At 42.9% G+C, this 27,474-nt stretch overlaps 1 protein-coding gene across 5 annotated transcripts in view; it reads right to left on the bottom strand.

Annotated features, from left to right (window-relative positions):
* The window catches only part of PDZD2 (PDZ domain containing 2), a 346,831-nt gene that overhangs the window by 204,099 nt on the left and 115,258 nt on the right, over positions 1-27,474 (bottom strand). For all 5 annotated transcript variants that reach the window (XM_046671791.1, XM_046671790.1, XM_046671789.1 and 2 more), the window contains exon 2: positions 22,033-22,873. In XM_046671791.1, coding sequence (XP_046527747.1) covers positions 22,033-22,508 — 476 coding nt within the window. In that variant the 5' untranslated portion in view covers positions 22,509-22,873. The remainder of the gene's footprint in view (positions 1-22,032; positions 22,874-27,474) is intronic.

Raw genomic sequence — 27,474 nt, forward strand, 5'->3', positions numbered from 1 at the left:
GCCTTTTTCTTTATGTACGTTATACTTCCAAAAAAACCAGGTTTATTGGAGGAAGCCCTCTGGAATGACAGAATGAGGACTTCTAAAAACCCACTCCTCCATAAAATCAACAAGAATACTGGAAAAAATTATCAAATGCAACTTTTTCAGAACTCTGGAAATTAACTAGAGGCTGGAAGCAGACTAAGAAGCACTTATTCAAGAAAAATGGCTGAACCTCAGTAAGCATGGTGAGTTTTGTGGCATTTTAACTTATACTATTACCACCCCTTTCTCTCCAGCTCCACATAGCCTTGAAAACCAAGAGCCTCACAACTATGGTAGCTGTGGAAACAAGCAGCGTAGCTGCCACTGACTCAGAACAAGTTTAAAGGTCCTCAGCAGCCCTATCCCCAGAGAACTGTCAGTATCTGACCTATCTGGCAGCTCTCTGAAAAGCTCTGTTTTCAGGACTTATCTTTATTTGACTTGATTCAGAGCTGACTCTACAAGTACAGCCTTATCCCTAGGTCATTTGTTGAAAACAATCAGTGACAATTGTTTAACATCTGTAGCTACCTGAGAAAGTATTTGCAAATCATTTATTTGATGAGGGACTTGTATCTAGAATATATGAAGACCTTACAACTCAACAACAAATAAGGGCAACTGATACAATCTAAAAATGGGTAAGGGATTGAAGTAGGCACTTTCCCAAAGATATACAAACACCCAAAAGCACATGAAAAGGTGCTCAACATTAGTCATCAGGGAATTCAAATCAAAACCACAATAAGATACCACTTCACACCCACTAGGATGGCTGTAATAATAAAAAGAAATAACAAGTGTTGGTGAGAATGTGAAGAAATTAGGACCTTCATACACTGCTGGTGGGAAAGTAAAATGGTACAGCCCTTTTGGAACCCAGTTTGGCAGTTCCCCAAAAAGTTAGAGTATGGTAACATGTAGAGTTACCACATGACCATCATTTCCATTCCTAGGCATACACCCAAAAGAACTGAATACATATGTCTATACTCAGACTTGTACACCAATGCTTGCAGCAGCATTATTTATAATAGTTAAAAAGTGGAAATGACCCAAATGCCTATCAATTGATGGATGCTTAAACAAATGTGGTATACTCATACTATGAAATACTATTTGGCAACATAAAGGAGTGAAGTTCTGTAACATGCTACAACATGGATGTACATTGAAAGCATTATGCTAAGTAAAAGAAGCCAGTCACAAAAGACCACACACCAAAAAGTCCAGAATAGGCAAATCTACAGAGACAGAAAGTAGATTAGTGGTTGCCGGGGCTAGGGGAAGCAGGAAGTGGGGAATGACTGGTAATGAGTATGGGGCTTCTTTTTAGAAGGATGAAAAAGGTTTCTAAAAATGGATATTGATCTTCAACTCTGTGAATATATAAAACCATTTGATTGTATACTTTAAAAGGGCGAATTTTATAGTACGTGAATTATATCTCAATAAAGCTGTTATAAAACAAGAAAGTTTACTTTAAAAATTCCTTCATATTGTTATTAATCACATTACCCTACCCCAAGGGTAAGGCAGTTTTCCAAGGTGTGGATGCCAGCCGCATAAAATCAGGGATGTTGTATGTCTTGTACACCAGTATTTCTCTAATATGTAGAACCAGGGCCAAAACACAGTAGATGGTCAATAGATATCCTTATATGAATAAAAAAGTGGAGAGATTAAGAAACTGCCTAGAGGCAGATTTCCTGATTGCCAGTTCTTCCCCTCCACAGTGGACAGGGGTGGGAGACAGAAATCACAAATAAGGAGCTTGAGGTGCCCTGGTCAGGTTGTTGCTTACCAAATTATTACTGTCCTCTCCTTATAGGGGAAGAGACATGCTTCCTCTTTGGGATGGAGGTGCTATTAGGACAGACATATCTGTGGGATGGGTATTAACTGACACAGCAGCCCAGCAAAAAGAACTCAGGACTTGGAGGCAGGTAAACCTCGGCTCAGTTTCAGGCTCTGTCCCTTAGCAGGTATGTTTACCTAATCTTTCTTAGCCGAAATTTCCTTATCTCTTAAGGAAGATAATAATACTAACCTCTTACCTCATAGGGCTGTTGTAAGAATTAAATGAGAAGAATATATGTAAGGATTCTGGCTCCCAAGGACATTTGGTAAATATTTTTATTGACATTGATAACATCTAATGAACAAACAGGGTTTCCAAATATCTTGTAAAAACAATAAAGGAAACAGAGATGGGCCAATAGTTGTGTTTAGACCTCTCAGAGGCCCCGAAAAGTTCTAGAACCTCATTCCTACGCTCCCAACATGGTGGCATTAAGCCAGGTAGAGAAAAGCAATAACTCCTCCCTTACCACAGTCCCACTCGGTAGCAGCCATCAGCCTGGCTTGAAACCAACACAGTGACCTGGGGAAGGTGTGATGCTAAAAGGTATGAGCAGGAAAGACCTCACCCTTGGGAGACAAGAGGGACACAGCTAATTTATACCCCTGTTAACCAAATACATCGTCCCATTTCTCCCCCACCCCGTTTTATAAAGGTGCCATATTTAATTCCTTGTTTTTCTCATTAAAAAGGAATATATGCCAGTAAAAATGCAAATTATGTCCAAATACATAATGTAGAGGAGGGCCAGTTGAGCTTGAACTGGTTCCTATCAGAAGATGTAACCTCATTAAAAGAGAAAAAAAACCTTTCATTTTGCTTGACACCTGTTACTAACGTACCTGTAGAAACAGGTTATAACGCTAGAGAATAATCTATAATTGCCGAGAAGAATTGTGCTTAAGACAAAATTTACGGAAAGCAACCAGCGCAGCGGCTAGCACATTGTAAGTACTCAGTAAATGCCAACTATTTCGTCAACCGCCCTTTTCTTAAACACTCTGGATAGCCTATGTGCGCAAGCATGGAATAAACTTAATTGAATAGTGCCCTCCAGAGGCCACTGGAAACTCAACTGTGCTGACAGTGGAAAGTCTGGAAAAAGACCAAAAGGAAACACAATTTAATTTTCTTTCACATTTCCGCGGAGTCAGCGCTCAAGCTTGGTCTCCTAGGACTTATTAGACCCTGACTGATTTGTCACCAGCTGCAGCCTTTCGGCCAGGGCTTATGTGTGTACAGGGGATCCTTTGTGCGGACGTGGAAATCGAGTGGAAACAGGTCCAGTCAGGTGCTGTGGGAACGGGTGCTGGGAACTGCAAGGTCCCTAAGGCCGTGGAAGCTCCTGTCCCATCCCTCTGTCTCTGGGGACATTGTCTCTTGGCCCTGGTCCTTTCTGCATGTCCACTCTGTGTTCCTCTAAAAGGACCAGCTTCCTCTTGATGTCTGCCCTTTTGTGACTTCAGGCCTGTGGCTCTGGCTCTCCCTGGATGTGACTCTGGACCTGACTCCATTTGACCCTTCAGCTCCTCTCAAATAGCTAAGCAGCTTGTTCTCTCACTGGCTTGATTCCAAATTCCCAGGAGACAAAATGGGTTACCAGTCAAATCGAGTGGCTGGATTTAGTTTATCCATCTCTGGTGGATGGCCAGTGTGTGGAGGTAGGGGGGTGTGTGTGTGTGTGTGTGTGCACACTCAGGGCAAGGGAGACAGGGCCGGGGACACATGGTACCAAACAAAGTTAGCACATATAGAACATACAGAACTGTGGGAAGCACGTCGAAGAGTCTATTCTTTTGAATAACAATGAGCGAATATTTATAGAGTGTGCCATGCACCCTACTGAAAGCTTCATAACCATCATCTCATTTAATCCTCACAACCCTCCAATAAAATTTGATCCTATCATCTCCCACCTTCAGAAGTAACTGCTGATAACATTTGTGTATCTTTCAGTAATTTATCCAACGCATTTTATTCCCATTTTAAAGATGAGGGAACTGAGGCTTAGAGAGGTTGAGCCAAGATTTAAGCCAAAGCAGTCTGATTCTGAAGCCTGGCTGTTGACCACCAAGCCCACCTTGCCTCCCAATGCAGCCCCTAGGGCAAGGTAGATAACACGGCTGATAGAGAAGAAACACCAGATTTGGTTTTGTTCTCAGGGAGTTTATAATCTGATTAGGGGGAAATGAGATTTACACATGTGAAACAATTAGTAAAAGACATGAACGTGATTAAGTACTAAATTGTGTGTGGCCATTGTATTAATTTTCTGTTGTTGTGTAACAAATGACCACAAATATGGAGGCTTTGGGGAAATGCCTATTTCTTAGCTTGCTGTTCGGTAGGTCAGACGTACAGCACCACACGGTGGGGTTCTCTGCTCAGTGTTCATGAGATTGACATCACGCTGTTGGCTGGGGCTGCCAACAATCTCATTTGGGGCTCCGGACCTCTTCCAAGCTCACTGGTTGTTGGCAGAGTTCAGTTCTTTGCAGGTTTAGGACGGAGGTGCCCATTTTCCTGCTAGTGGACTAAGACTGCTCTTAGCTCCTGGAGGTGGTACCCTTCCGTCACCACTTCACAGCGTGGATATTTGCTGTCCTCCAGGTCAGCTGGAGCACGTCTCCCTGACTGCCCCTTTTGCTACCAGCCAGAGAAAATTCTGCTTCTAAAGGGCTCATGTGATTAGGTCAGGCCCACCCAGATAATCTCCCTTTCTTAAAGTCAACTATGCCTTATGACATAACCACCATCATGGAGTAAAAGCCATCAAATTCACAGTCCTGGGGGTCATACAGGGCATGTACAAGGTGGGAGCATGTGGAATCCTGGGTGCCATCTTAGAACCTGCCTACTACGGCCATAGAAACAAACCGTGTGTGTGTGCAGATCACAGGTGTTCCCAGGACACGGAGAAGGAAAGATTTCATGGCAGGGATTTGAACTGGGCCTTGAAGGATGGACCACACTAGAAAAGACAGTGTCCCCCTGAGATGGGCCTTGAAACTCAACACCATGACTCAAGATAATTAATTCTTAATGGGTAAGAATTTCAAATAATATCAGAAAAAATTTCAGCACTGAGACAGAGGAGGGAACCAGCACTACTAGATGTTACACATGATCAGACTACTGTGTGATGAGCATAAAAATAGACATACAGATCAGAAGAATAACACGGAACATCCAGAAATAGAAATGTATGTATATGTGTATGTATCAGAACAAATCAAGCCTCACAAATTAATTGAGGAAAATTAAGTATTGATAAATAGTGTTTGGATAATTACACAGCAATTTAGAAAAACATAGACATAAAATTTCCATTATACATCAAAATAAATGCCAGCTGAATTAAAATTTAAATTATAAAGATATTTAAAATATAATCACGAAAATTCGTAGAAGAGAGTTTCAGGTCTTTAGGACGATGGCAACCTCCTAAGATTTGAAGCAGTGAAAAGAAAATTACAAAGAAAAATCCTCAAACTTACCTATAGAAACAGTTAAAACTTCTGCACAGTAATAACAATCTATTAAAAGATTAAGGGGGATTTTAACCACATAAGGCAAAAAGATTAAGAGCTGTAACATCTAAATGCATATTCTAATGCTGAAGATTAAGACTCCAACAGATAGTGGACAAAAGACAGGAATAGATGTTTTAGACAACAGGTAAAATAAACTAGGCAAAAAAAAACCCTAGAGGAAATGGTCAAACTCCCTGATGAAATAATGCAAATTAAAACCATAAAAGTGGGCCATAATTCTATCCATTAAACATAATTTTAAATTATGATAACCAATCCTGAAATGGTCCTTACACTGGCACTGATGTATTTTTACTAAGTGTGTAATTTGGTAAAACCATTTGTGAAAAGCAATTTGGCAAAATGTTCTTTGACACAGTACCTTCATTCCAGGAAATGTGTTCCAAGAGCATGATTCAAAAGGAAAAAAAGCATGGTCACAGCATTTTAAAGATTTTATTTTTTTTCCTTTTTCTCCCCAAAGCCCCCCAGTACATAGTTGTCTATTCTTTGTTGTGGGTCCTTCTAGTTGTGGCATGTGGGACGCTGCCTCAGCATGGTTTGATGAGCACTGCCATGTCCGCGCACAGGATTCGAACCGACAAAACAATGGGCTGCCTGCAGCAGAGCATGCAAACTTAACCACTAGGCCATGGGGCCAGCCCCAGTCATAGCATTTTAAATGCAGTGTTATGCACAGTATTGAAAACTAGGAATCACAGAAAAAGTATGCTTACTTAAATTATCATTGATGATTATGCCTATCAAGACTATTTAATAAGGTGGAACATGCCTGAATGTGTTAAGTGAAACGGGATAATACAGAATTCTGTGTATAGTATGGTTCAATGTTTTACAAGTATTCCTATGGTATTGGTGAAGCTGTGAAAAAAAGCACTTTTATATACTGTCAGTGGGGATACAAAATAGTGTAACCTCTTAGGTGAAGCAATGTGCAATATGAGTAAAAAATTAAACACATGATTTGTTTGAGATTTCCACTTCTGGAAATGTATCCTTCATATAAATGTATCTGTACATTTATGTACAGTACATAAAGACACAAGAACATAAAATTTCTGCAGAATTATTGACACAGCAAAAAAGACTGTACAATGAAAATGCCCATCAATTGATGACTGATTAAATAAATCACATTAGAAGCCTTTGGTGATGGGGCTGGCCCAGTGGCCAAGTGGTTAAGTTCACGTGCTCTGCTTTGGCAGCCTGCAGTTTCACTGGTTTGGATCCTGGACATGGACATGGCACTGCTCATCAAGCCATGTTGAGGGGGTGTCCCACATAGCACAACCAGAAGGACCTACCACTAGAATATACAACTATGTCCTCGGGTCGGGGGGCAGGGGGATCTTTTGGGAGAAGAAGAAGAGGAGGAAAAAAAAAGATTGGCAACGCATGTTACCTCAGATGTCAATCTTAAAAAAAAAAATAAAGAAAAAGAATGCTTTGGCAGAATATTATACAGCTGCTAAAAAGAATGAGAGAGAAAGTGATGTGTTCTTCTGATATGAAGCAATCTCCAAGTTTTTTTTTTGAGGAAGATTAGCCCTGAGCTAACATCTCCTGCCAATCCTCCTTATTTTTGCTGAGGAAGACTGGCCCTGAGCTCTCATCCATGCCCATCTTCCTCCACTTTATATATGGGACACCTACCATAGTATGGTGTGCCAAGTGGTGCCATGTCCGCACCCGGGATCCGAACCGGTGAACCCCGGGCTGCCGAAGTGGAACGTGCGCACTTAACCGCTGCACCACCAGGCCAGCCCCTAAGATAAGTTAAAAAAAAAAAGATGCAGAATAGTGTGAATAGTGTGCCCCCATTTGTGTAAAAGAGAAATAACACAGGGAACTTGTGTATGCTTAGAGAATTCTTGGAAAGATACCTCCAAAATGGTAACAAAGTGGGGCTCAGGGGTGCAGCTGATGGTAGTGACTAGAGAGTGGGGTCTGAATGGAGGAGACTCGTCGCTCACTCTCCTTCCGTTCCATTCGAACGCTTTCCCATGTACATGCATTACTTTCCAATAGAAATTATAGTTAAGAAAGGTAGTTTGAAAAATACATATTGCAGATGAACACAGATGAGATGGAAATAGTCAAATTAAATCTGTTGAGTTAGCTTGGTGGAGCTATATTCGCATAGTCACAAATTAGATAGTAACATAGGAAAATTAAATTGAGAATTAGTGTAGTAGAATTGCCAAGTCATTCTTTCCTTTAAAATGTTATTTCAATGTTTTAATGTTGCTACTGAAATAAATAATGATTAGTGTTGGGGAGGACCTGGGTACCTGAGGAATTAAGTAATAGCTTTATAAATATGTTGCTCTGAAATGAAGACTAATGAACCAAAGGGAGCTTGCAAAATGGTCCAGGGAGCCAGCAGTTAGCAAGAGGACTGACAGGAGGGGAGCCAGTGTGTCTGTGCTCAGTGGGATGGCTGACCAGGACACACCAGGGTCACCTAGAAAGCAAGTGATGAAGAATCGGGAGAGCTTAGGAAGAGGGTCCAGCCTGCAGAGCCCAAGGAAACCCGCCCTCTGGCGAGCCAGCTGAGGAGGAGTGGTGGGCACAGGCTTGACAGAAAACACCTACATCCCACAAATCTCAAATGAGACATTTCCTTAGGAGGACAGGGCTAACCTCTCTACCTGTGAGATGACTACGCTAGAAATTTGGATTTCTTGTGCCTCTCAGTAAAAAAAAGATTTGAGTATCCACCTCCAATACATGCACATTTATTTATTTATTTTCTTTTCAATTGTTTTTTTTTTCTTTTTTTTGAGGAAGGTTAGCTTTGAGCTAACATCCACCGCCAATCCTTCTCTTTTTGTGGAGGAAGACTGGCCCCAAGCTAACGTCCGTGCCCATCTTCCTCTACTTTATATGTGGGATGCCTGCCACAGCATGGCCTGACAAGTGGTGCATAGGTCCATACCCGGGATCTGAACTGGCAAACCCTGGGCCACCTAAGCGGGACATGCGAACTTAATCACTGCACCACTGGGCCAGCCCCAACATGTACATTTATTTATTTGATGCATGAATGTACTGTCGTACTAACACAATATATATGCACTATAAAACATAGGAAACAGGTATTTTAAAAATATACACTTAACATGAAGTGCTTAATATTTTAAAATCTTTTTTCACTTTTTTTTTTAGGAAGATTAGCCCTGAGCTAACATCTGCTGCCAATCCTCCTCTTTGTGCTGAGGAAGACTGGCCCTGAGCTAACATCCGTGCCCATCTTCCTCTATTTTATATGTGGGACACCTGCCACAGCATGGCTTGCCAAGCAGTGCCACGTCCGCACCTGGGATCTGAACCGGCGAACCCTGGGCCGCCAAAGCAGAACATGCGAACTTAACTGCTGTGCCACTGGGCTGGCCCCTTTTTTCACTTTTATTAAAATAAATTATATAAAGTGAATATTATTTTTAGGAAAAGCTATATAGTTAAATATACTTCAAGTTCTTCAAAAACTTGACTTACTTTGGGATGCGATAATTCACAAGTATGACTTGAAGTTCAGAACAAATGGATGTTGGTTTGAAGGGCTGCCATAGTTGAAGATATCTCAGAAGGATACGTGGATCCAAATGGAAGAAGGACATTAGCGGCAGCATTTAATCAATCATAATATTCATTTTCCAACCCTATCCACCACTTGTACAAAGGTTTTGGTTGAAACTTCGTGTTAATTTTCAACTTGGTTGAGTTTTTCTTACAAAGTCATTGAAAGGTAGTGTCTTTAAAAATAGTTTTCTTTTTTGTTTTGGCTGAGGAAGATTTGCCCTGAGCTAACATCTGTTGCCAATCCTCCTCTTTTTGTATGTGAGCCGCCATGACAGCATGGCCACTGACAGACGAGTGACGTAGATCCATGCCTGGGAACCACACCTGAGCAATGGAAGCAGAGCACGCCAAACTTAACCACTAGGCCACCAGGCTGGCCCTTAAAACAGTTTGTAACATATAAGTCCTTTAAAATTCTTTGGAGGATTTTAAAAATAGAAAATTTTGTTCTTACGATTTCAAATGTGCCTATAAAACTTTTTGTTGACAAACACCAATTCTGTAAAAAAAAAAAAAGTCATATAAGTATGGAAACATTTCCAGAAATTCATTTTGAAAATGCTCTCTCCATAGCATGAGTTTCTCTAATAGTAGTTACTTTCTTACGCACTGTTAGAACATCATCTTTACCTTGGAGAGACAGGTTACGCATGTTGTTGTTGTTTGCAGAAATACCCTCCAGGAAGCAGGTCACTGAAAACCACTTGTTTTCAGAGAGGGGGCAAATTTGAAACACTTGCCTTCTTTGTAGAAGAAAAAACACACAGTCATCTGTAAGTTTCATTACTCTAAGTGCTGTGCCTCAAGACAAACATCAGACCTCTAATAGTGAACATTTCATGATCATTCCCCATCTTATTATAGAGAAGAGTAAAAATTCTACTAATGTTAAAGGTCTTATTTTTATAAAATTAACCATACTGATGACATCCCTCAGCATTTTTGGGACTTCAGTGCTTAGCTTCTTTGTTGCATTAACTTTCTGAGGACCAACGTGGTGAATCAATTTCATGTTCTAGCCTATTTTTGTAACCTTACTCTGAATTCTTTTTTATTCTAGTCAAAGCAGCTGTTACCTTACATAATTTTCCCATAAAGCATTATTTTAACTAACGATGTCATTGATTTGGAAAATACATCTTTTCTGGTATCTCTTTCCTTTAGTGACTCACAAATAAGTAGGTGTTCTATTTCATTATTGAAACAGAATCAAGCAAACACCCTTATTTGGAACATGCGAGAAATAGCAGTACTTTCCTCCAACTGCATAGCAAACCTCCCACACTGCATACTGTTTCTTTAAAACTTCAGCAATGTTTCTGTGCATCTTCCAATACAATTTGCTGACTAAAATTTGCAGCTACGTTGTTTTCCATGTATTGTATTAGCTATTCTTACTGCATCAGGAAGAATGAGTGTTTTCCTAATGATATACGAATTTTTGCCTTAAGCAATTAAGTAAAAATAAATTCCAAATAGGCTCTTAAATATTCAGTTTAGTAAAATTCTGGACTGCATTTAGTATTGCATAATTTTAAACACTGCTAAAAGATTTCAAACTATTTGTATTCATGTTGCAGATATTTAGATTTTAAATATCTTGCTAATTATGATGGCCCTATACCATCATTAAGCATTAATTCAAGGCACAATCTATGCTTCTGGGGACGTTTTTCTTTAATAATAGAGGCTGGAAATTTCTATTTCACATAGTCTCTTGATAGCTTCAAATTCTATTTTTTTTGTTGTGACTTCTTGTCAGTTTGAATAGGTTGTCATCGTTTTACCTCCTCATGTATCTGAGCACACACCAGTGGTAAGAGAAGGGTCAACTCAGCTATTTTCTTATAGTTTGCTTACATCTGCATTGATTATATTATTTTTAATCTTTTTTTCCCCTCAAGAATTTTATCTGTCCATTTGGTAAAGATTAATTTAATTAAAATGAAATAATTTAATCCATAAATATACTTCACTGAGTGAGCCTACATAAACTACAGTCCCTTGAAATAAGTCAAAAGTGAAGTAACTAGGGGCTGGCCCTGTGGCCGAGTGGTTAAGTTCGTGCACTCCACTTTGGTGGCCCAGGGTTTCGCTGGTTCGGATCCTGGGCGCAGACCTGGCACTGCTCACTAGGCCATGCTGAGGTGGCGTCCCACATAGCAGAACCAGAAGGACCCATAACTGGAATATACAACTATGTACTGCGGGGCTCTGGGGAGAAGAAGACAGACAAATAAAAAAAGAACATGGGCAACAGACGTTAGCTCAGGTGCCAATCTTTAAAAAAAAAAAGTGAATTAACCAGTGAGGGGACTTTGTAGACCACCATTTCTTCCCTCAGGACATGTCACATACCACACACAACATAGGACCCTCTGACACACAGACTGAATAAGGATATAAGGATTCCAGTGTCAATCCACATCTAAAATATTAGTTAAGCTAAACTTATTATTTTTATTTATTTATTTACTTTTTTTAGATTGGCACCTGTGCTAACATCTGTTGCCAATCTTCTTCTTTTTTCTTCTTCTCCCCAAAGCCCCCTGGTACATAGTTGTATATTCTAGTTGTGAGTGCTTCTGGTTGTGCTAAACTTCTTATTTTTTTAAGATAAAAAAATACGTCTTGGGATATCAATAATTTTTTCCCTCACCCCGTGGATCTTCTTGGGCGTCCCACTTGGGTGACTGCCATTCCAGTCCTCTCTGCCCATTCTGCTGGGTCAGGCAAGGACTTCACAGGAATGGATATCTGGACTAAATAAAACCTTTGAGTCAGGAAAAAACCTCAAGACTTGCCACGCAGTTCAACAGAGACTTGCAATCAACGGGGTTTGAATTTTTAAGGACACCTAGCCCCTCCTGCTCCCATAATAGTTCAGGCTTCCTGCAGGGACATTTGTGAAAATATACCTGTGATCCCAAAGGTCAAAAACTTCTTAAGAAATCCCAGCCTATCTAAATGGACTCACCTTCGAGTCCCCCCTTAAGGCTGAGCAAACACACAATTCAGCTATGGAAAGAGCCCAGCCCTCCGTCTCCCGTCCCTCCCCAAAGGAAAGGGCTAAATTTAAGTCCTAGAGACATTGTAAAGGACAGCATCATCCTTTTTCTGGTGCCGAAAGAGCCCTGAACGAGTAACTGTGAAATGATTCAGTTATTAGACCATCACCGATGCCCCTGCATCCAGGTTTCTGGGCTTGGAGTCACAAAGAACCCAGATACTCACACCGCTGAGTGTTGTCTATACATTTCAACATTGATAAACTGGGTCATCCAAAAAGCCACCAGTGTCACATCTTCATAACCATTTTATATATTGTGTAACTTAAACTCACACCCTCAAAATCTTTGGAGGGATGGGGCCGCCTGGTGGCGCAGTGATTAAGTGCGCATGTTCCACTTTGGCAGCCCGGGGTTTGCCGGTTCGGATCCCGGGTGCGGACATGGCACCACTTGGCAAGCCATGCTGTGGCAGGCGTCCCACATATAAAGTAGAGGAAGATGGGCACGGATGTTAGCTCAGGGCCAGTCTTCCTCGGCACAAAGAGGAGGATTGGCAGCAGATGTTAGCTCAGGGCTAATCTTCCTCAAACAAACAAACAAAATCTTTGGAGGGAGATAATATTTCAAAGAATCCCATGAAGAAATCTATATAACTGTTTAAAACCCATGTTTTATTACAAATTGCACAAAAGAGAGATATATATACTTGGGTCCTGAAAATATTAGATTTTTATCCCCTCCTGAAGGAGGCAGCAAGCCATAGTTGAACACCAAAAGACAGGAATTCAAGTCTTTTAACCTCTGTGCTTGGCAAACAGGTTAATTATGAACATCTGAGCCAGGCCATGCGGTTACCTGCCTCTGCTTCAGAAGACTGACAGGGGGACAATGGCCGAAACAGGTGTCAAAACTCGGAACTCAATGACCTTTCAGAAAAGAAAATCTCAAGAGTCATTTGAGGCACCTGGTGCCCAAACCGAGAGAATAAAAATGCTTATCACTTATTTAATACCTGGACGTAAAAAATGAAGTAGAAGTTAAGAAATAGCTGAAAATGGCCCGGGAGTGACCATAGAGAGGAGAAGGGCATGAAGTCAGGCCGGTAGTACTATGATCACACTAAGATGCTTTTATCATTTTTCTCTTTATGGTTTACAATTACAATTACGACAATTCCCGAAAGTAATGCTAAAAGTTTCAAAGCGAGTGTCTTAAGTGGGAGATTTGGGTTTTCCATCTCCCATGGCTGAAGTCAATCACCAAGCAGTGGCTCTGATGGGGGTACCAGAGGAGAAGCAGGTCACTGGGATGAAATTAAAGAGCATCTCTGGATGGAGCTCTGCATCCTCAACCCCTTTAACTCATGGAAAGTGGCTCCTTTTATGTAATCTCTTCCCTCATAAGAACAAGCAGGACCCTGAAAAGCCACTCTGTAAATGGCTCTAAACATTACCTGTAGGCTGTGACTGAAGACATACCAAAGTTCTCAGTTTTCTGAAAGAACCCACCACATTGCCCTGCTATTCACACTTTCCTTAAGGCTGTCTGATTTTAGGAGGCTTGAATTAGACTGGGGAAGGACAACTTCCCTCCACCATCCATCACAAAGAACTCAGCGCAGTGGGTTTATCAGATCAGCTGCTCACCAACTTGTGGGAGACCTGAGGGCCAGGGCTGCGAGTGTTAGGAGAGGATGCCATGGGGGGGACCAAATAGGGCACCTCCCAGGGGCAGCAGGAGGCCACCAGGCACCCAGAGGAGGGGGATGGTGCCTGAGTCACTTTCTGCTCAGGGATGGCCCAGATGTTGCCGTTCTAGAGAGAGCTGTGAGGGCCGAGAACATCATCCTAACAGCACAGTTGAGAGCCCACACAGCCTAATGACTAACAGACTTGGCTAAAACTCCCAGCACTTTCTCTCCCTGTGCTTGACTTCAACCACAAGATGGCAGGCGACGGTGAAAGATCCTCCACAGCCTAGTCTAGAGAGCGCTCTGCAAAGCTGAGGGAAAGCAAGCTCCCACTGTCCATTCCAATGGCCATCAGTTATACTTTTAGCTGCTATCAGATAAACTCCTTTTGAGAAGGAAGGTTCTAGATGTAATTACCATCCATTTAGAGAATGGATATAGAAAAATATGTAGAGAATATGTAGAAAAACTTGATTATCTATTCGTTTTTGTTGTCAACAGTAAACTGGTTGACAAAAAATCCTAATTTCATTGGTTAATATCCACAGTGTTGGAGAAAAAGTTCTAGAATTTGCATCAGAGGTCCCAAATTCCAGTCCTTGCTCTTCTCTTAAGAAGATACTTGACCTAGGGAAACCACCTCTCAGAGCCTCGGTTTCCTCCTTGGTACAATGAGGAAATAGGACTTGAATGAACTCTGGGATACCTTCCAGAAACCAAGTCATGAAATGAAACAGCATGTGGGGAAAGCAGGCTGAGAAGAATGAAGTGGGCACAAATGTAAGGCCCTGTAATGCCTCATTTCCATGGCATCCTTGGGGAATGGGCTGTTCCACATGACGAGTTTTCCAGATAATTGAATTTTAAATGCTGAAACTTGTTTTCCTTTTAACCTTCTGTAATGGAAATCTTTCTAAAGTGTATTACACGCTTCTCTGGCTTCTTAAATGGCAACTTGAATATAATTTAACCTTTCCTGAATGTCTCTAGGTCACCATGATGACCACCTCTTACTATATATACAGTCCTGAATAGAGTGCCGGGTGCCATTGGGCATATCCAGGTAGGTAGAACCCTCATGCTAAATGGCCCCAGAGACTATATTATAAAGCTATAATTGGCAATTCTACCTCTCTGCGATCTCCTCCATCACTACCTGCAGTCATTTCTCTCAGTAACACCTTCTAGCAGCCTCTTGACACTCTGTTTAAAATCTGCTGAAACCTAGAGAGAACTCAAGGTTGCCATGGGTAACCAGAGTCTGAGCTTGTAACAACCCTAAATTTAATTTTACACACAGTTTAAAGGCAATGGGTACTGTGCTGAAGGTTACTTCTGGCCAGGCCTGATATTCAGCTAGTCTGCCCAGTATGTAAGGTAACGCTCCTGTACTAGTTGGCCAATTGTCCTGGGCCTCCCGGGCCCTGCTGCCAGCTCAGCACCCTGGCCCCTCTCCTGGGACCACACAGACTTCTCACACTCCAGTAACTCAAAGGTGCAGTCTGGCCCTGTGGGCTCCAGGACCCTGTTCCTGCATGTGCCGGCATCCTTGCTCATCGGCTGGTACCCATGCCATACTGGTTGCTCAGTATCTGAATATCACCCCAGTTTCTGAGCTGAAGGTTATTCTCATACCTGCTGAGTGAGTTGCCAGAGTTTCAGGCTTTTCTCTGTCCCTCAAACTCAAAGGCCTGTTCTCAGTTGCATGCTGTGCCCTGGGTTCAGGTCACCGGAGGCCGACCAGGAAGAGCGTTAAAAGCTACCTTTGATAGAACATCTACTGTGTGCCAAATGTCTATTCAGTACATTAAGTAAATCATCTTATCTCATCCACTAAATGGCCCTATTGGGGAAATAGCATCAACCTCCCGTGGCTGAGGTAACTTGCCCACAGTCACATGGCCAATAAGCAGGTCTGGAAGCCAGATCCATCTCTCCGAGGCCTGTGTTCTTTATACTATGCTCTGCTCACGTTTATTAATATACAGAGAAGTCCAGTCAAGGTTCACATCCTGAAAAATACATTTTAAGTGAAACATGGGCCCTTTTCCTTTTCAGAAAAGGCTACTTGTTTTTGTTTTGGTGTGTGGGTTGTGTTTTAATTAATTCCACATTTTGTTACCAATTTAGAACAATCTGTCCTCAGGGAACAGATCTGGTTTACTTATAGAAAGCTAGCTGAGGGAGGGAGGAACTGGGGTTACAAAGTATTCCTTGTAGGAACTAATCTAAAAAACCTTCCCAGTTCTTCCTGCACAAAACAGAAGTAAATAGAACATTCCAGAAAATCCCATCTTCCCCAGAGTAGGTATGATAGAGCTCGCAAACAAAACTTTCCTCTGTGTGTTAGCAGCCACACCTGCAAGATGGGGCACGTGACATCAAACATAACTGATATCCTTCCCCCATCACGTAAAGTTCTCTGGAAGTTCATTCCATGCTGATGGTGCTGTTATCACTCAAAAGAATGCAGAGTTTCCAGAGCTACTGGGGGAGCCTGGAAGCAAATGAGGACTTCAGGAATATCAGCCAGTGAGAAGGCTGAATGGGGTCCGTAATTTTGGGACAGTCGCAGGTTTAGCTTCAGAACTGGTTCTGGGATGTAGAAGGGTATCACACCCACGGCTCTGAATTCTCTGCTCTTTCCCCAGAGAAGAACTTTCCAAATTGACCCTAAGCTAATTTTTAAAATAAGCAAACCATGACCTCATCTTCCACATTCTGCACCTGCTCCTCCCACACTTAGCACACACGCGATTTTCAGAATGCCCTTTTCCAAAAACATCCACAGCGCTCTAAAGTTTCCAGAGTAACTCTTGTCAGGAAGGAAACTGTCTGAATAACCGACTAGCCACAGGTGACAGGGTCGATATATCACGTGTATTAGTTTGCTGGGGCTGCTGTAATAAAGTACCACAAACCAAGTGGCTTAAGCAACAGAAATTTGTCTTATAGTTCTAGAGGCTAAAGATCTGAGATCAAGGTGTTGGCAGAGCCGTGCTTCCTCCGAGGTAGTAAGGAAGGATCTATTCCAGGTCTCTCACTCAGCTTCTGGTCATTCCTTGGCTTGTGGCAGCATAACTCCAATCTTCACATGGCATTCTCCCTGTGTGCATGTCTGTGTTCAAATTTACCTTTTCATAAGGACACTAGTCACAGTGGATTAGGGGCATATGACCTCATCTCATCTAATTACATCTGCGATGGCCCCATTTCCAAAACAGGCCACATTCTGAGATATTGGGGGGTTAGGGATTCAACATAAGAATTTGGATGGGGGGACAGAATTCAAGCCACAATATCACTTAAGGTAGTTTTGAATTCAAAATCAAACTCAAGAGAAGGAGCAGAATGGATCACCCAAAAGAGGGCCTCGTATTCTAATTCCAAGTGATAGCGTGGATCACCTATTGTGTTGGTGGGATGGGTGGGAAGCGAGTGTGTTGACACCTGAAATCTGCTGTCTACAAGTAAGGGTGGACACATGATCATCGAGGGGGCTGTTTGCTGGGGGACAGAGAGGTCTACAGAACCCTAATTCCAACTCACCGCTTTTTAGGACAGAATCTACATTGGGTTGTGGAAAAATTTCTTGTTGAAGGAAACTCAGTTACAAAGAGTGAAAAGGAACATCTTGAGAATATTCAAAACACTTTAAACTTCTTAATACCTGCTCTCAAAGTGGTTCCAGTCCTAAAGCTCTGGCTTTTGCCAAAAGGATTCGAAATTAAAATTGGGCTCCCTTTTATAAGATGAGGTGGGGGGGTTTCTGTTTTCCTTGTCAGTTTGGGTAGGAGGAAGCCTTACAGTTTGTTCTAGTTATTTTCTTCCCTGGTGTCTACAATTATGCTGAGGAGGTATTTTGTGAAGCCGTAAACTATCCATGAAATTAAGCACCAGACGACGTGACAAGGACCAAAAAGTATAGCTCTGGGGCAGATCTGAGGTAGTATAGCACAGGAGTTAGGCGCACAGACTGTGGTGGCAGATAGACCCAAGTTCAAATCTGGTTCTGCTTCATCCTTAGGAGACTCTGGTCAAGGTACATGGCCTCTCTGTGGTCAAGGATTCTCATCTAAAGCTGTCCTTTCTGGAGCCGTGGTAGGTATTCAATGAGACAGCAGATGGCAGAGTGTACACTTGTGGTAGCAACTGCTCAATAAACGATATTTCTTATAATTATTCCAGAGAATTAGGGAGTGAACCTTGAAAAATTGAGCTAGTCTCCTTCTCTTCTGTCTTGTTAACTTCTTGGCTGTTATGAGCAATGGAAGACCAGGACTCCAGGGGTCCTTGCCTCATTACTCGATTCACTTTCATGCTTCCTGAAGACCAAGCAGTGGGTCTTGGCCTTCCCCCCCCGCCCCCCCCCCCCCCCCCACACACACATCTCAGTGGCTTCCGGGTAAACCTTCCCTTACCTGGCCCTTCACTGTCCTACACACACACATGATTGCACCATCAGAGAAGGGAATTTCAGAGTCATGACTGTTCACTGGTAAAAAAAGTTATGTTTGGAAGATTTATTTCCTCAGTAAATCTGTGGAAAATTTCCAGAAGCCCAACGCATTAACTATATTTTCTGCATTTTTGATGCTTTGGGTTTGGGGATGTTGATCTTGGAGAGATTGCCCCTCCCAGGGCTAGCTAATTCCTGGTAGGAAATGACTCCCTGGAGAACGTGCCTTTGATATACAAACCAACCAGTCCAGAGCCCACACCCCCAACTATCTCCTTTATCAAACCCTCACATGCCAAGCCAATATTCCCCCTGTCTAAATCACCCTGGGCCAGGTACTGGACACCTGGAGACCACCCCTGTAACTCAGAGCCTGCCGAAGCGATTCAAACTATCCAATCCTAAGATTACACAGTGTAACTCCCATGCCTTGCCCACTCTTTCCCTTGATAACCCCAATAAAGGCTTTAGGCCAGGCTCTCTCTTCTTCTCCCTCTGCCTCCTGACCGACTCTGGTGCTTCCCTCCTGTTTCTAGGGATTTGTGAGTATAAACTTCTTCCTTCGTGACAGTCATTTCCATGTCTGCATGTCTTACCACACTTAATTAAAACGAATCCTGGGTATGTTTCAGACACCCAGGTATAACAATTAGTGATCCCACAGCCCTGTTCCTTGACCTTTTCTCCTAAGTTCCTCAGCTTCATCTATTCCAGTCCAGATGCCAAATGGCCACACCCATCTAAATAAATATCTCTTCCTGATATGCCTGGGTGCACTGGATTGGGTACGTAGCTGGGAGTCAGAAGAAAGAGACTGAGCCTCAGCAATGCCAGCTATCAATGGTCAGGCATCAGGGGAACACCACTTCACCTCTGTGGGCTTCTGGAACAATAACACCAGCTTAAGTGGATCAAATGAAATGTCTCATAGATTTACCCTAATATGTTAACATAGGCAGCTACAGCTAACCTCCCTCCCACCTCCACTCCAGCATCCTGACACAATTACCCAAGGTCTCAAAACTGGTTGCTGTAAGACCTGTGGACAGAACCTGGAATCCCAGACTCAGCCTACTGCTTCCTCCATCACGCCATACTTGCCCCTTCCTCAGAGCTTCCATTAAAGAATCTAGTTTTGTGTTCCACCTTCACTCACGACCCTGGGCCCATCACCTTTCCATTCTTCTGTATCTTCTTTCTTTGCAAAAATGAACATCATCCTATCACTCCCTCCAACAAGTAAATTAAAATCACCAAGGAATCCTCTCCTGGTAGCTGGAAAGCCATCTCATTTCAAGGTAAGATATGCTTTCAGAGTCTGGGACAGAAAACTTTGCCTCCTAAAGACTCCATATCCTTAAGCAGGACGAGAGAAGAGCTTCCTGAATAGATAAGAGAAAATTTCTTCAGTATGGGAAGAACTTCTCCAAGATCCTAAAGATACAGCAACTTCTTGGATACAAAATTTCCTGTCTTCCAAACCACTCTTCATGTATAATCATAATTATGATGCTAATAGTTATTAAGCACTATTTACCAGACATAGGGCTAAGCCCTTTACGTGCATTAGTTCATTATTAGCCATTGGTATCAATGGTGTTATAGTTCCCATTTCACAGATGGGGAATCAGAGGCTAAGAGGGATAATTTTCCCAAGATTGACCAACTGGTAAGTGGGGGAACCTGAGGAGGGAGCTCCAGTTGTCTGGCTCCCGAGCTGGAACTCTTGACCACTATGCTCTCCCACTGGATGTTGCCTCCCTTCTCCTCCTTTTCCTTTCCATTCAAATCAGCCCTGTTTAAATCAGGCAGCTGCAAATGGTAAGGACTCCCAGGGACAGCTTTGAGAGGGCTACCTCAAGCTTCATAGTGATCCCCACTAGTAACCCTAAAAGTCCAGACACTAGGGAATAGTATTACTTTCTCAACTCCTTATAGCATCTTGAGTGCTATGGTGGTCAGCACTGCTCCTTTTCTAAGAATAATTTCTAATCCCAAATAAAATCATTTCTCTTCTTGATTCTTAAAATTTACTCTCCTTGAAAATGAGCAGCTTCTGCCCCAAACTGCCAGTCAGGCACTCAGCCATTAGCCAGGAGAATCTCTTCAGTCAAAGAGGAAACCCAAAGGAAATACTGGTGAGAGTGTCTACTGAGTAGTACTCATACTTGCCAGCCAGCTCTGTGCTATGTCCTTTCCATCCACTGCCTCATTTAAACTTGGACCACACTGTATGCACCTGATGACTTCTCACTGACCCTCCACATCCACTCTCCACCGTTCTCCACCCTACTTGTGCCCCAAGAGGCTGATATGTATGGAAAATATCAACGGGCTCCCTTGCCACTGGATTCTGGCTGGTTTCTGCCAATGGAAAGCTCTGGTAGGAGACTGAAGGGAAGGATAAGATTAAAATCAAGGTATTTCTGCTCTGGCTTCCTCCCTTCAGGGTCTCCTTAGGTTAGATGTCTCCCTCACCAAAAGGTCACCATGATTCTCAAGGTGGCCTTCTCTCCATGATTCTCTCCTTCTGGGACTAGGAGCCCTTATCACAGAAGACCCTGAAAGTTTGACAAAAGTTTGCATCTCACAATATCTTCAAAATTCTCTTTTCTCAACTCTTTCATGTATACCCATCACTAAAAACTTGGTGTGTAGTAAAGGGTTAACTTGGCAGATTTGGGGTATTCAAGCCATATACATTCCATAGAAAGGACTGTCCCTTGAGTGACTCTTGGGAGGTAACCTCTAAGTCCTTTGACTATCTTGCCTGACAAGAGTGTCTTTGTATATATGGGGCTTTAGGCCATACCAGATAGTTTAAGCAAATAAGGTGATTTATGGTGGGGGCCTTGGGCCACATGGTATCAGTCTGACCTCCGGAAGGACTGGACAGTGAATAACTCAGGTCAGCTACACAGGCACCCCATGCCTAGGAGACTGGCCCTCCAATAAAAACTGTGGACACCAAGGCTCAGATGAGCTTCTCTGGTTGACCATACTCCATACATGCTGTCACACATCATTCCTGGGAGGGTTGAGCACTGTCTGTACAGCTCTGCTGGGAGAAGACAACTGGAAGCTTGCACCTGGTCTCTCCTGGACTTTACTCTACGCACCTTTTATCTTTGCTGAATTTAATCTGGATCCTTTCACTGTAATAAACTATAACCCTGAGCATAACAGCTTTTCTGAATTCTATGAGTCCTTCTAGTGAATCATTGAAGTAGAAGGTGGTCTTAGGGACCTCAATTCACCTGGGAAACAACAAAACAGTCCAATCATAACTTACTGACATGGTGGGTGGCCACACGGGTAGAAAACAGAAATATGCTCATTCAGATGAGATCCAAGTGGATCTTTCAAGATGGGGAAACTAGGGCGGGGTGTACAGGTAGTCCGAAGACATTTCTAAACATCTCAAGGGGCTTCTGGATTGTGAGTCTGTTACTAATGTGATATGAGAAACACATTCAGGACCCAAACTTTGGTGCTCTAATTGGAGGAGAGATGCTGGGTTGAATGGGCAAGAGGGTCTAACTCAATGTGACATATCTCATACTCATGTGTCATGTACTATTTCTTTTCTTTCCAACACAAGTTTCAGGGGAAAAGGAAATACTCTGAGCCTGAGTCCTCTAAGAGAGAATGAAGCAGAAAAGAAAAATATAAATATCATGAAACATGAACTTAGAGAGTGTATATTCCCCTTTATAGGATCAATGCCATTGACACTTCCCCACAGTAGGACTCATAACCCTCTGCAGCTGCAGAGCTGATCATCAGACATAAGTGAACCACAGCATCCCACATCCAGTCCCCACACCAGCTGAAGCTCCCCCACTCACCTGGCCCCACTGACATCAACTCCGACCATCAGCTGCCCGTTCAGGGAGAGGATCTCATCCCGCAGTCGGACCTTCCCACTTTTCCCTGCCGGGCTGTTCTTCCTCAGCTCTGTAACCCAGATGCAGCCCACGTCCAGCACAGGGCCCTGGTGGGTTTTCCTCTTCTTGCCTCCTCTGCGCTTTTCACCATAGTCCCCGAAAACAGGGATGTTACCAAAACTGAGACCCACAGTCTCTGTGTCCCCCAGCTCCTTGGTGAGGTACACAGTACAGATCTCCATCCCTGGGGGGCTGTGGTCAGGTGGGACCGCACTCTCATCCACAGCAAAGTTCAGCTGGATGTACTCCTGCAGCTTCTGGATGGCCGCCTGGCAGAGCCGCTGCTCCGGCCCATCCCCACCCTCCCGCAGGCTGTTCTGCAGCCACTGGTAGAGGAGGGGCAGGTGCAGCACGGCATTGTCCTGGGTGATGGGCATGGTGCTCACTCCCGGACACCAACATCATGAGAGGACCTGCTCCTGGGGGCTGGGCCCCAAGGGGCCCCACGTCCCTTGGGAACTCTGGCTGTCATCAGCTTTACCTGTGTTCATGTTCAGGCTGGCAGACGAGCCTAAGGGACACCTACTCGAGACTGGGCTGTTTGCCTTGGCAAGAGGAGGACAAGACACAATTAGAACAGCAGTGGAACAATTGCTACGCCCGGAGTGCTCAACAAGGGAAGGAAGGAAGTGTCCAAGAAGTCCTTGCTTGCTTCATTTCATAGCAGGTCCCACGCAAATGACCTGGAAATGAGGCATTCCTTCAGCAGTGACAGGGTGACCTCCTCCGGACTCATTCACATCTGGAAGAGGGAAAGACAAAAAATTCCAGTCACAACAGTGAGCCTTCTGACACAGGGCATATGGCCTCTTATATCATAGAAGGACCACGTTTGCTTTTTGAGCCAGAAACCTAATGTCTCTCCCCATTCCTCAGCTGAGCTCCCTCCACTCTGTACACACAGATGCACAGACTCACATACAAATACACAAATGCACATACATACACACACACAAACACCCACTCAGACAAGAAGCCTCTGGAACGCAGACCTTCTCCAGGAAGTTTCCTTATCAGCAGGGAATGAGATGACTATTGCCAGGACAACACTCATCAAATTCACATCCAACTAGCAAGCTGTGTGACGAGACTCCTTAGAATATTGTAGAGGAGTTCTGGACATGTTTAAGAGCTTATGTGCCTAGGAAGTTAAAATCTATGTCCATTTGCCTTCATCAGCCCAACTGCATACACAGGAGGTCTCTCCATTTCAGAACTATGTTCTGACAATTCTACCAAGAGGAGGAGCCAATCAACACCACAGAGAGATTCAGGCTCTACCCTAGGACAACACCAGTCCTAAGCTTAGCCATTGGTTCCACCTTGATCACATAGATCCAGAGGGAATCACATCCCTTTGCATCCTACAGCTTTTAGCCTCCTCTCTTCTTTTCCTTTGGTAAACTGAAAGTGACCTACTCTTGGGCTAACCCAAAAGCCATCTTCTCCAAGCTTCTGGGGGAGAAGACTTGGCCCCTCCTTGGCTTGTCCCTGAACACACTGCTTACAGCAGTGATGCATTCACAGCCTGCATGGCCAGCTGCAGCAGGTGTGTCCCCTGAGAGAGCTGGCAGCAGCCTTGCCCTCTCTGAATTCTGCACAGTGCCTGGCACAGAGTAAGTCCCCCCAGTGAAAGGTTCATTGAATTCCATCGCCAATTCTCCTTCTCTACCAAGGAAAATTTTCACCTCCATCGTCTGTAAACGCAGAAAAATGACCCCTTTCATTCTCCTCTCTGAACTTCACTTTTGCCAAGACAAAGTCAATATAAACCGTGCCATCTAAGATGGAAAACATTCTCTAGCCTTCTCAGGAAGTGATTTAACAAGGAATCATAATAAATGGGAGAGGCGTCAGAAGCCATGTCAATAATAAATGACCTTATTACTCAGTAACCATAAAGAAATTTCCAATATAGTAAGTTTTGAGTTTCCAAAGAACTTGAGTGCCAGCTATTAACTGGTTCCAAATAAATCAAAAACTTAGCAAATATCATCTACATAATCACATGCCTATTAAAAAGAAATGCAAGATCAAAGAAAAGATAATCCGTACATGTACAAAAATTGAATGTCTTCTTTGGCCAAAATAAGTAACCCTTCTCACTAAAAAGTAATTCCACACAGACATATTAAAATCTTATGAATAAATCAAAACATTTTCCATCAGGGCTAACAACCTTTATGAGTCTCCATTTCCTCATCTGTAAAATGAGAAAGTTAAGCTCAATCATCTCTAAGGTTTCTCATACTCAGTGGAGAGAGAGATCCTTAAAGACAGTGACAGTGTCTTATTCGTCAGTATACTCCCTACCCCAGCACAGTGCCTGTCACCTTGTAGACTCTCGACAACCTAAAACAATTTTTCAAAGGTTCTTTAAATTAAAATTTTGATGGTCTGTAATTCGAGGTGTTAGTCACAGTTCAGACGGGTCCATAATATGAAAACAGGGTAAATATTTTGGGCAAGACACTCTTTAATAAGTCTGATTGAAGAAACCCAAACTTAAGACTAATAGAGAATTTTTTTCCTGATGTTAACTTGCATTTATTGAATATCAGTTAAGAACCAGGCCTTGAACCTGGCACTGGAAATAGACTGTCAAATTCCTTGGAGTTTGAAGGAATTCATAGTCTGGTGGGGAGATGCATAATTAAATGGAAACTAGTGTGTAATAAGTCTATGACAACCCTCTTAACAGAATTGACAAGGGCACGTTCTTGGAGACCACGTTCCCATAATATACTATAAGCCCCCAGCCCCTGTTGACAGATCTAGAGCTGGGCATTTCATGCAAGCTGGAACAGAGTTCTTCCCTGAGAATGGAGCACCACGACCCAGAGAGAAAGGGTCCCATTTTCTAGTGTGTAGCAGGAGCTATAACTTTTGAACTAGGGGCTCTGGATGGCAATATTCTTCCTGCTGTATGAAGTGAGTAGCAAAGAAAGCTGTCTTGCCAAGAAATAAAGTTGATCAGCAGAAGGTAGAGGTGCAAGACTGGGCGGAGACAATGCTCTGGTTTCCCCATGGCATTCCTGGTCTTAGTTTCAGCCATTCTGGAGGGGGCTGCATTGCTGTCAATCTGAAAGACCCTATCAATCCTTTCAATAAATTACATTTTAAAAATTTTAGCTTAAAAAAAAAGAAAAGAGGTAAAGAAAACAAAACTAAAAAAAAAAAATTTAAACGAAAATAAACTTTACCATGAGCTGTTTTCTGCCCTTTGCAACTCAAAAGTTGTTAATACATTGGAGGCGAGCAAAGCTGGTTTGCTCAGCTTGGAACAGTTGTCCATCTGTAGTCCAATGGGTTATGGCCAAGGGGGTAGGGTCAGAAGATATCGACATGACTTCTGGGAGCCCGCCCTCTGACCCTGACTGTGGTGAAGGCATGGAAGGAGTCTTCAGAAGAAGAAAAACTATTTCAAGTGTAGAGACACCCTCAAAAACATTTTAGTTTTATTTGGGTGTTCACGGGCTACATAACGTTTCCATTCCATACCTATAATTAGGAATTTTCCAGTAATCCTTCCACCTCCTTATTCCAATCAACTCATCCTCCTGGGATTTTTCTATAAAGAAGGGAAGTCGAGGCATTCCCATCCACTGTAATGATTTGAGACGCCTCAGGGCATGAGAAAAGATACATGATTTTGCAATATTATGGAAAGTGTGGTTTTTCTACAATGTCCAATGAAACATTCCAGTGAACAAAATATTGACCCAGAGAAAATACAGAACAGAAATCTGCAAACAGTTACAAATACCAATATCCCTGGATGGCTGATCTATGCAAAGGTCTAAAACCTTCTATTCGTGAAGATCAGTCCATTTCAGCAGTGCGCAGAATCCGTGGACATGGAGGTTCACTGCGTGGTCCAGTTGACTTTTGTCTACCATATAATTCTCCAATTAGATTCCCATCTCAAGCAAACAGCCATGATAATTTAAATTAATTTTGAGTAGCTTGAAGCTGACAGCCCTAGCATTCAAAATAAATGCTTCTATTCCTGAGGTAGTTTATTGATACGGTGTTAGAATCTATCAACTCTCTTGGATCCCCTTTCAGCTAAATCATACATTCTAGCAAAGTGATATCACCTACAGAGGGTGAAAATTGATTGGGGGAGGCGGGCAAAAAAAATCTTACATATTATAATGGTTAGTGTCCTTCCTCTGCAATCCTACCAAAGAAAATCTTATTCCTTAGTATTTAATTTCTTGTGTTAGAGAGAATTTAAATTAAATTATTCTCCAGGATGGGGGGAGGGGAACAATAATAAAAAATTGAGAAACGCTGAACTAGGTGAAACTAACCATCTGCTTAAACTCACGGGCCCAGAGTAGCCCGTAATCCAGAGGCTGAATCCTGAATCTGGCAGCGGGCATAACAGGGGCCTCTGGTTTATCCAGACCTTGCCTCAAAACCAGATTCACACCAGGCTGTCTTGTACTAACTCCCTCTTGCAACAGTCCTGGATTCTAAACGTCCTCCTGCTGTGACCTCGGCTGAGCCCCAACTTCCTCAGTCTTCATCTGATCTTCCTACCTTCTGGACTAGGGTCCTCTTTTGACTTTTAGAAAACACTCACATATGAAAAGGAAACCACTGTTGATTAAATAGCTACAGTTCATTCATTCAACAGATGTTCATTGAGTGCCTATCCCGCGCTGGGCCCTGAACAAAACAGACAATGTTCCTACAGTGCCTTATGAAGCCCGTGTTCTGATGATGGTGAATCAGTAAACATAAAATACTAATGTCAGATGGAGATTAGCACTATGAAGAGAATTACGGTAGTGTCAGAGGATAGCGAGCGATGGAGGTACGAGCGGATTAGGAAGGCCCTTCTCAGGAGAGACTGAGGAAAGAGAATATCTCTAGTAAGGCTGTTCTCAGACAAGGGGACAGCAAAGACCCTGAAGTGAGAACCTGCTTGGCTGCCAATGGATGGGGCTACAAAAGAAGGAGTGAGGAGGAAATGCCCCCATTGAGCTGGATGCTTCCCCGTTATCTCATTCTCTCCTTCCATCCTCACAACCACCTTATAAAACAAGGGCATCTGAACCCATTTGACCAACATTGGCTAATGGCTAACGTTTCCTGAGGATAACCGTGTGTCAGACACTGATCTAAATGAATACTTTCCGTGGATTACCTTATTTAATTGCTCCAACAATACTGTAGGGAGATATTATTAAGTATTCTCTTTTTAAAGGCTCAGATCAATAACAGAATCAGAGAGGCTAATTAATTGGTCCACGGTCTCACAATGACCAGAACCAGGACCGGAGTCAGGAACTCTGTAAATAACAGAGCCAGGATTAGCACCCAGACCCACTA

The sequence above is a fragment of the Equus quagga genome, chromosome 9 (assembly GCF_021613505.1).
Source record: "Equus quagga isolate Etosha38 chromosome 9, UCLA_HA_Equagga_1.0, whole genome shotgun sequence".
NCBI classification, from domain to species: Eukaryota; Metazoa; Chordata; class Mammalia; order Perissodactyla; family Equidae; genus Equus; species Equus quagga.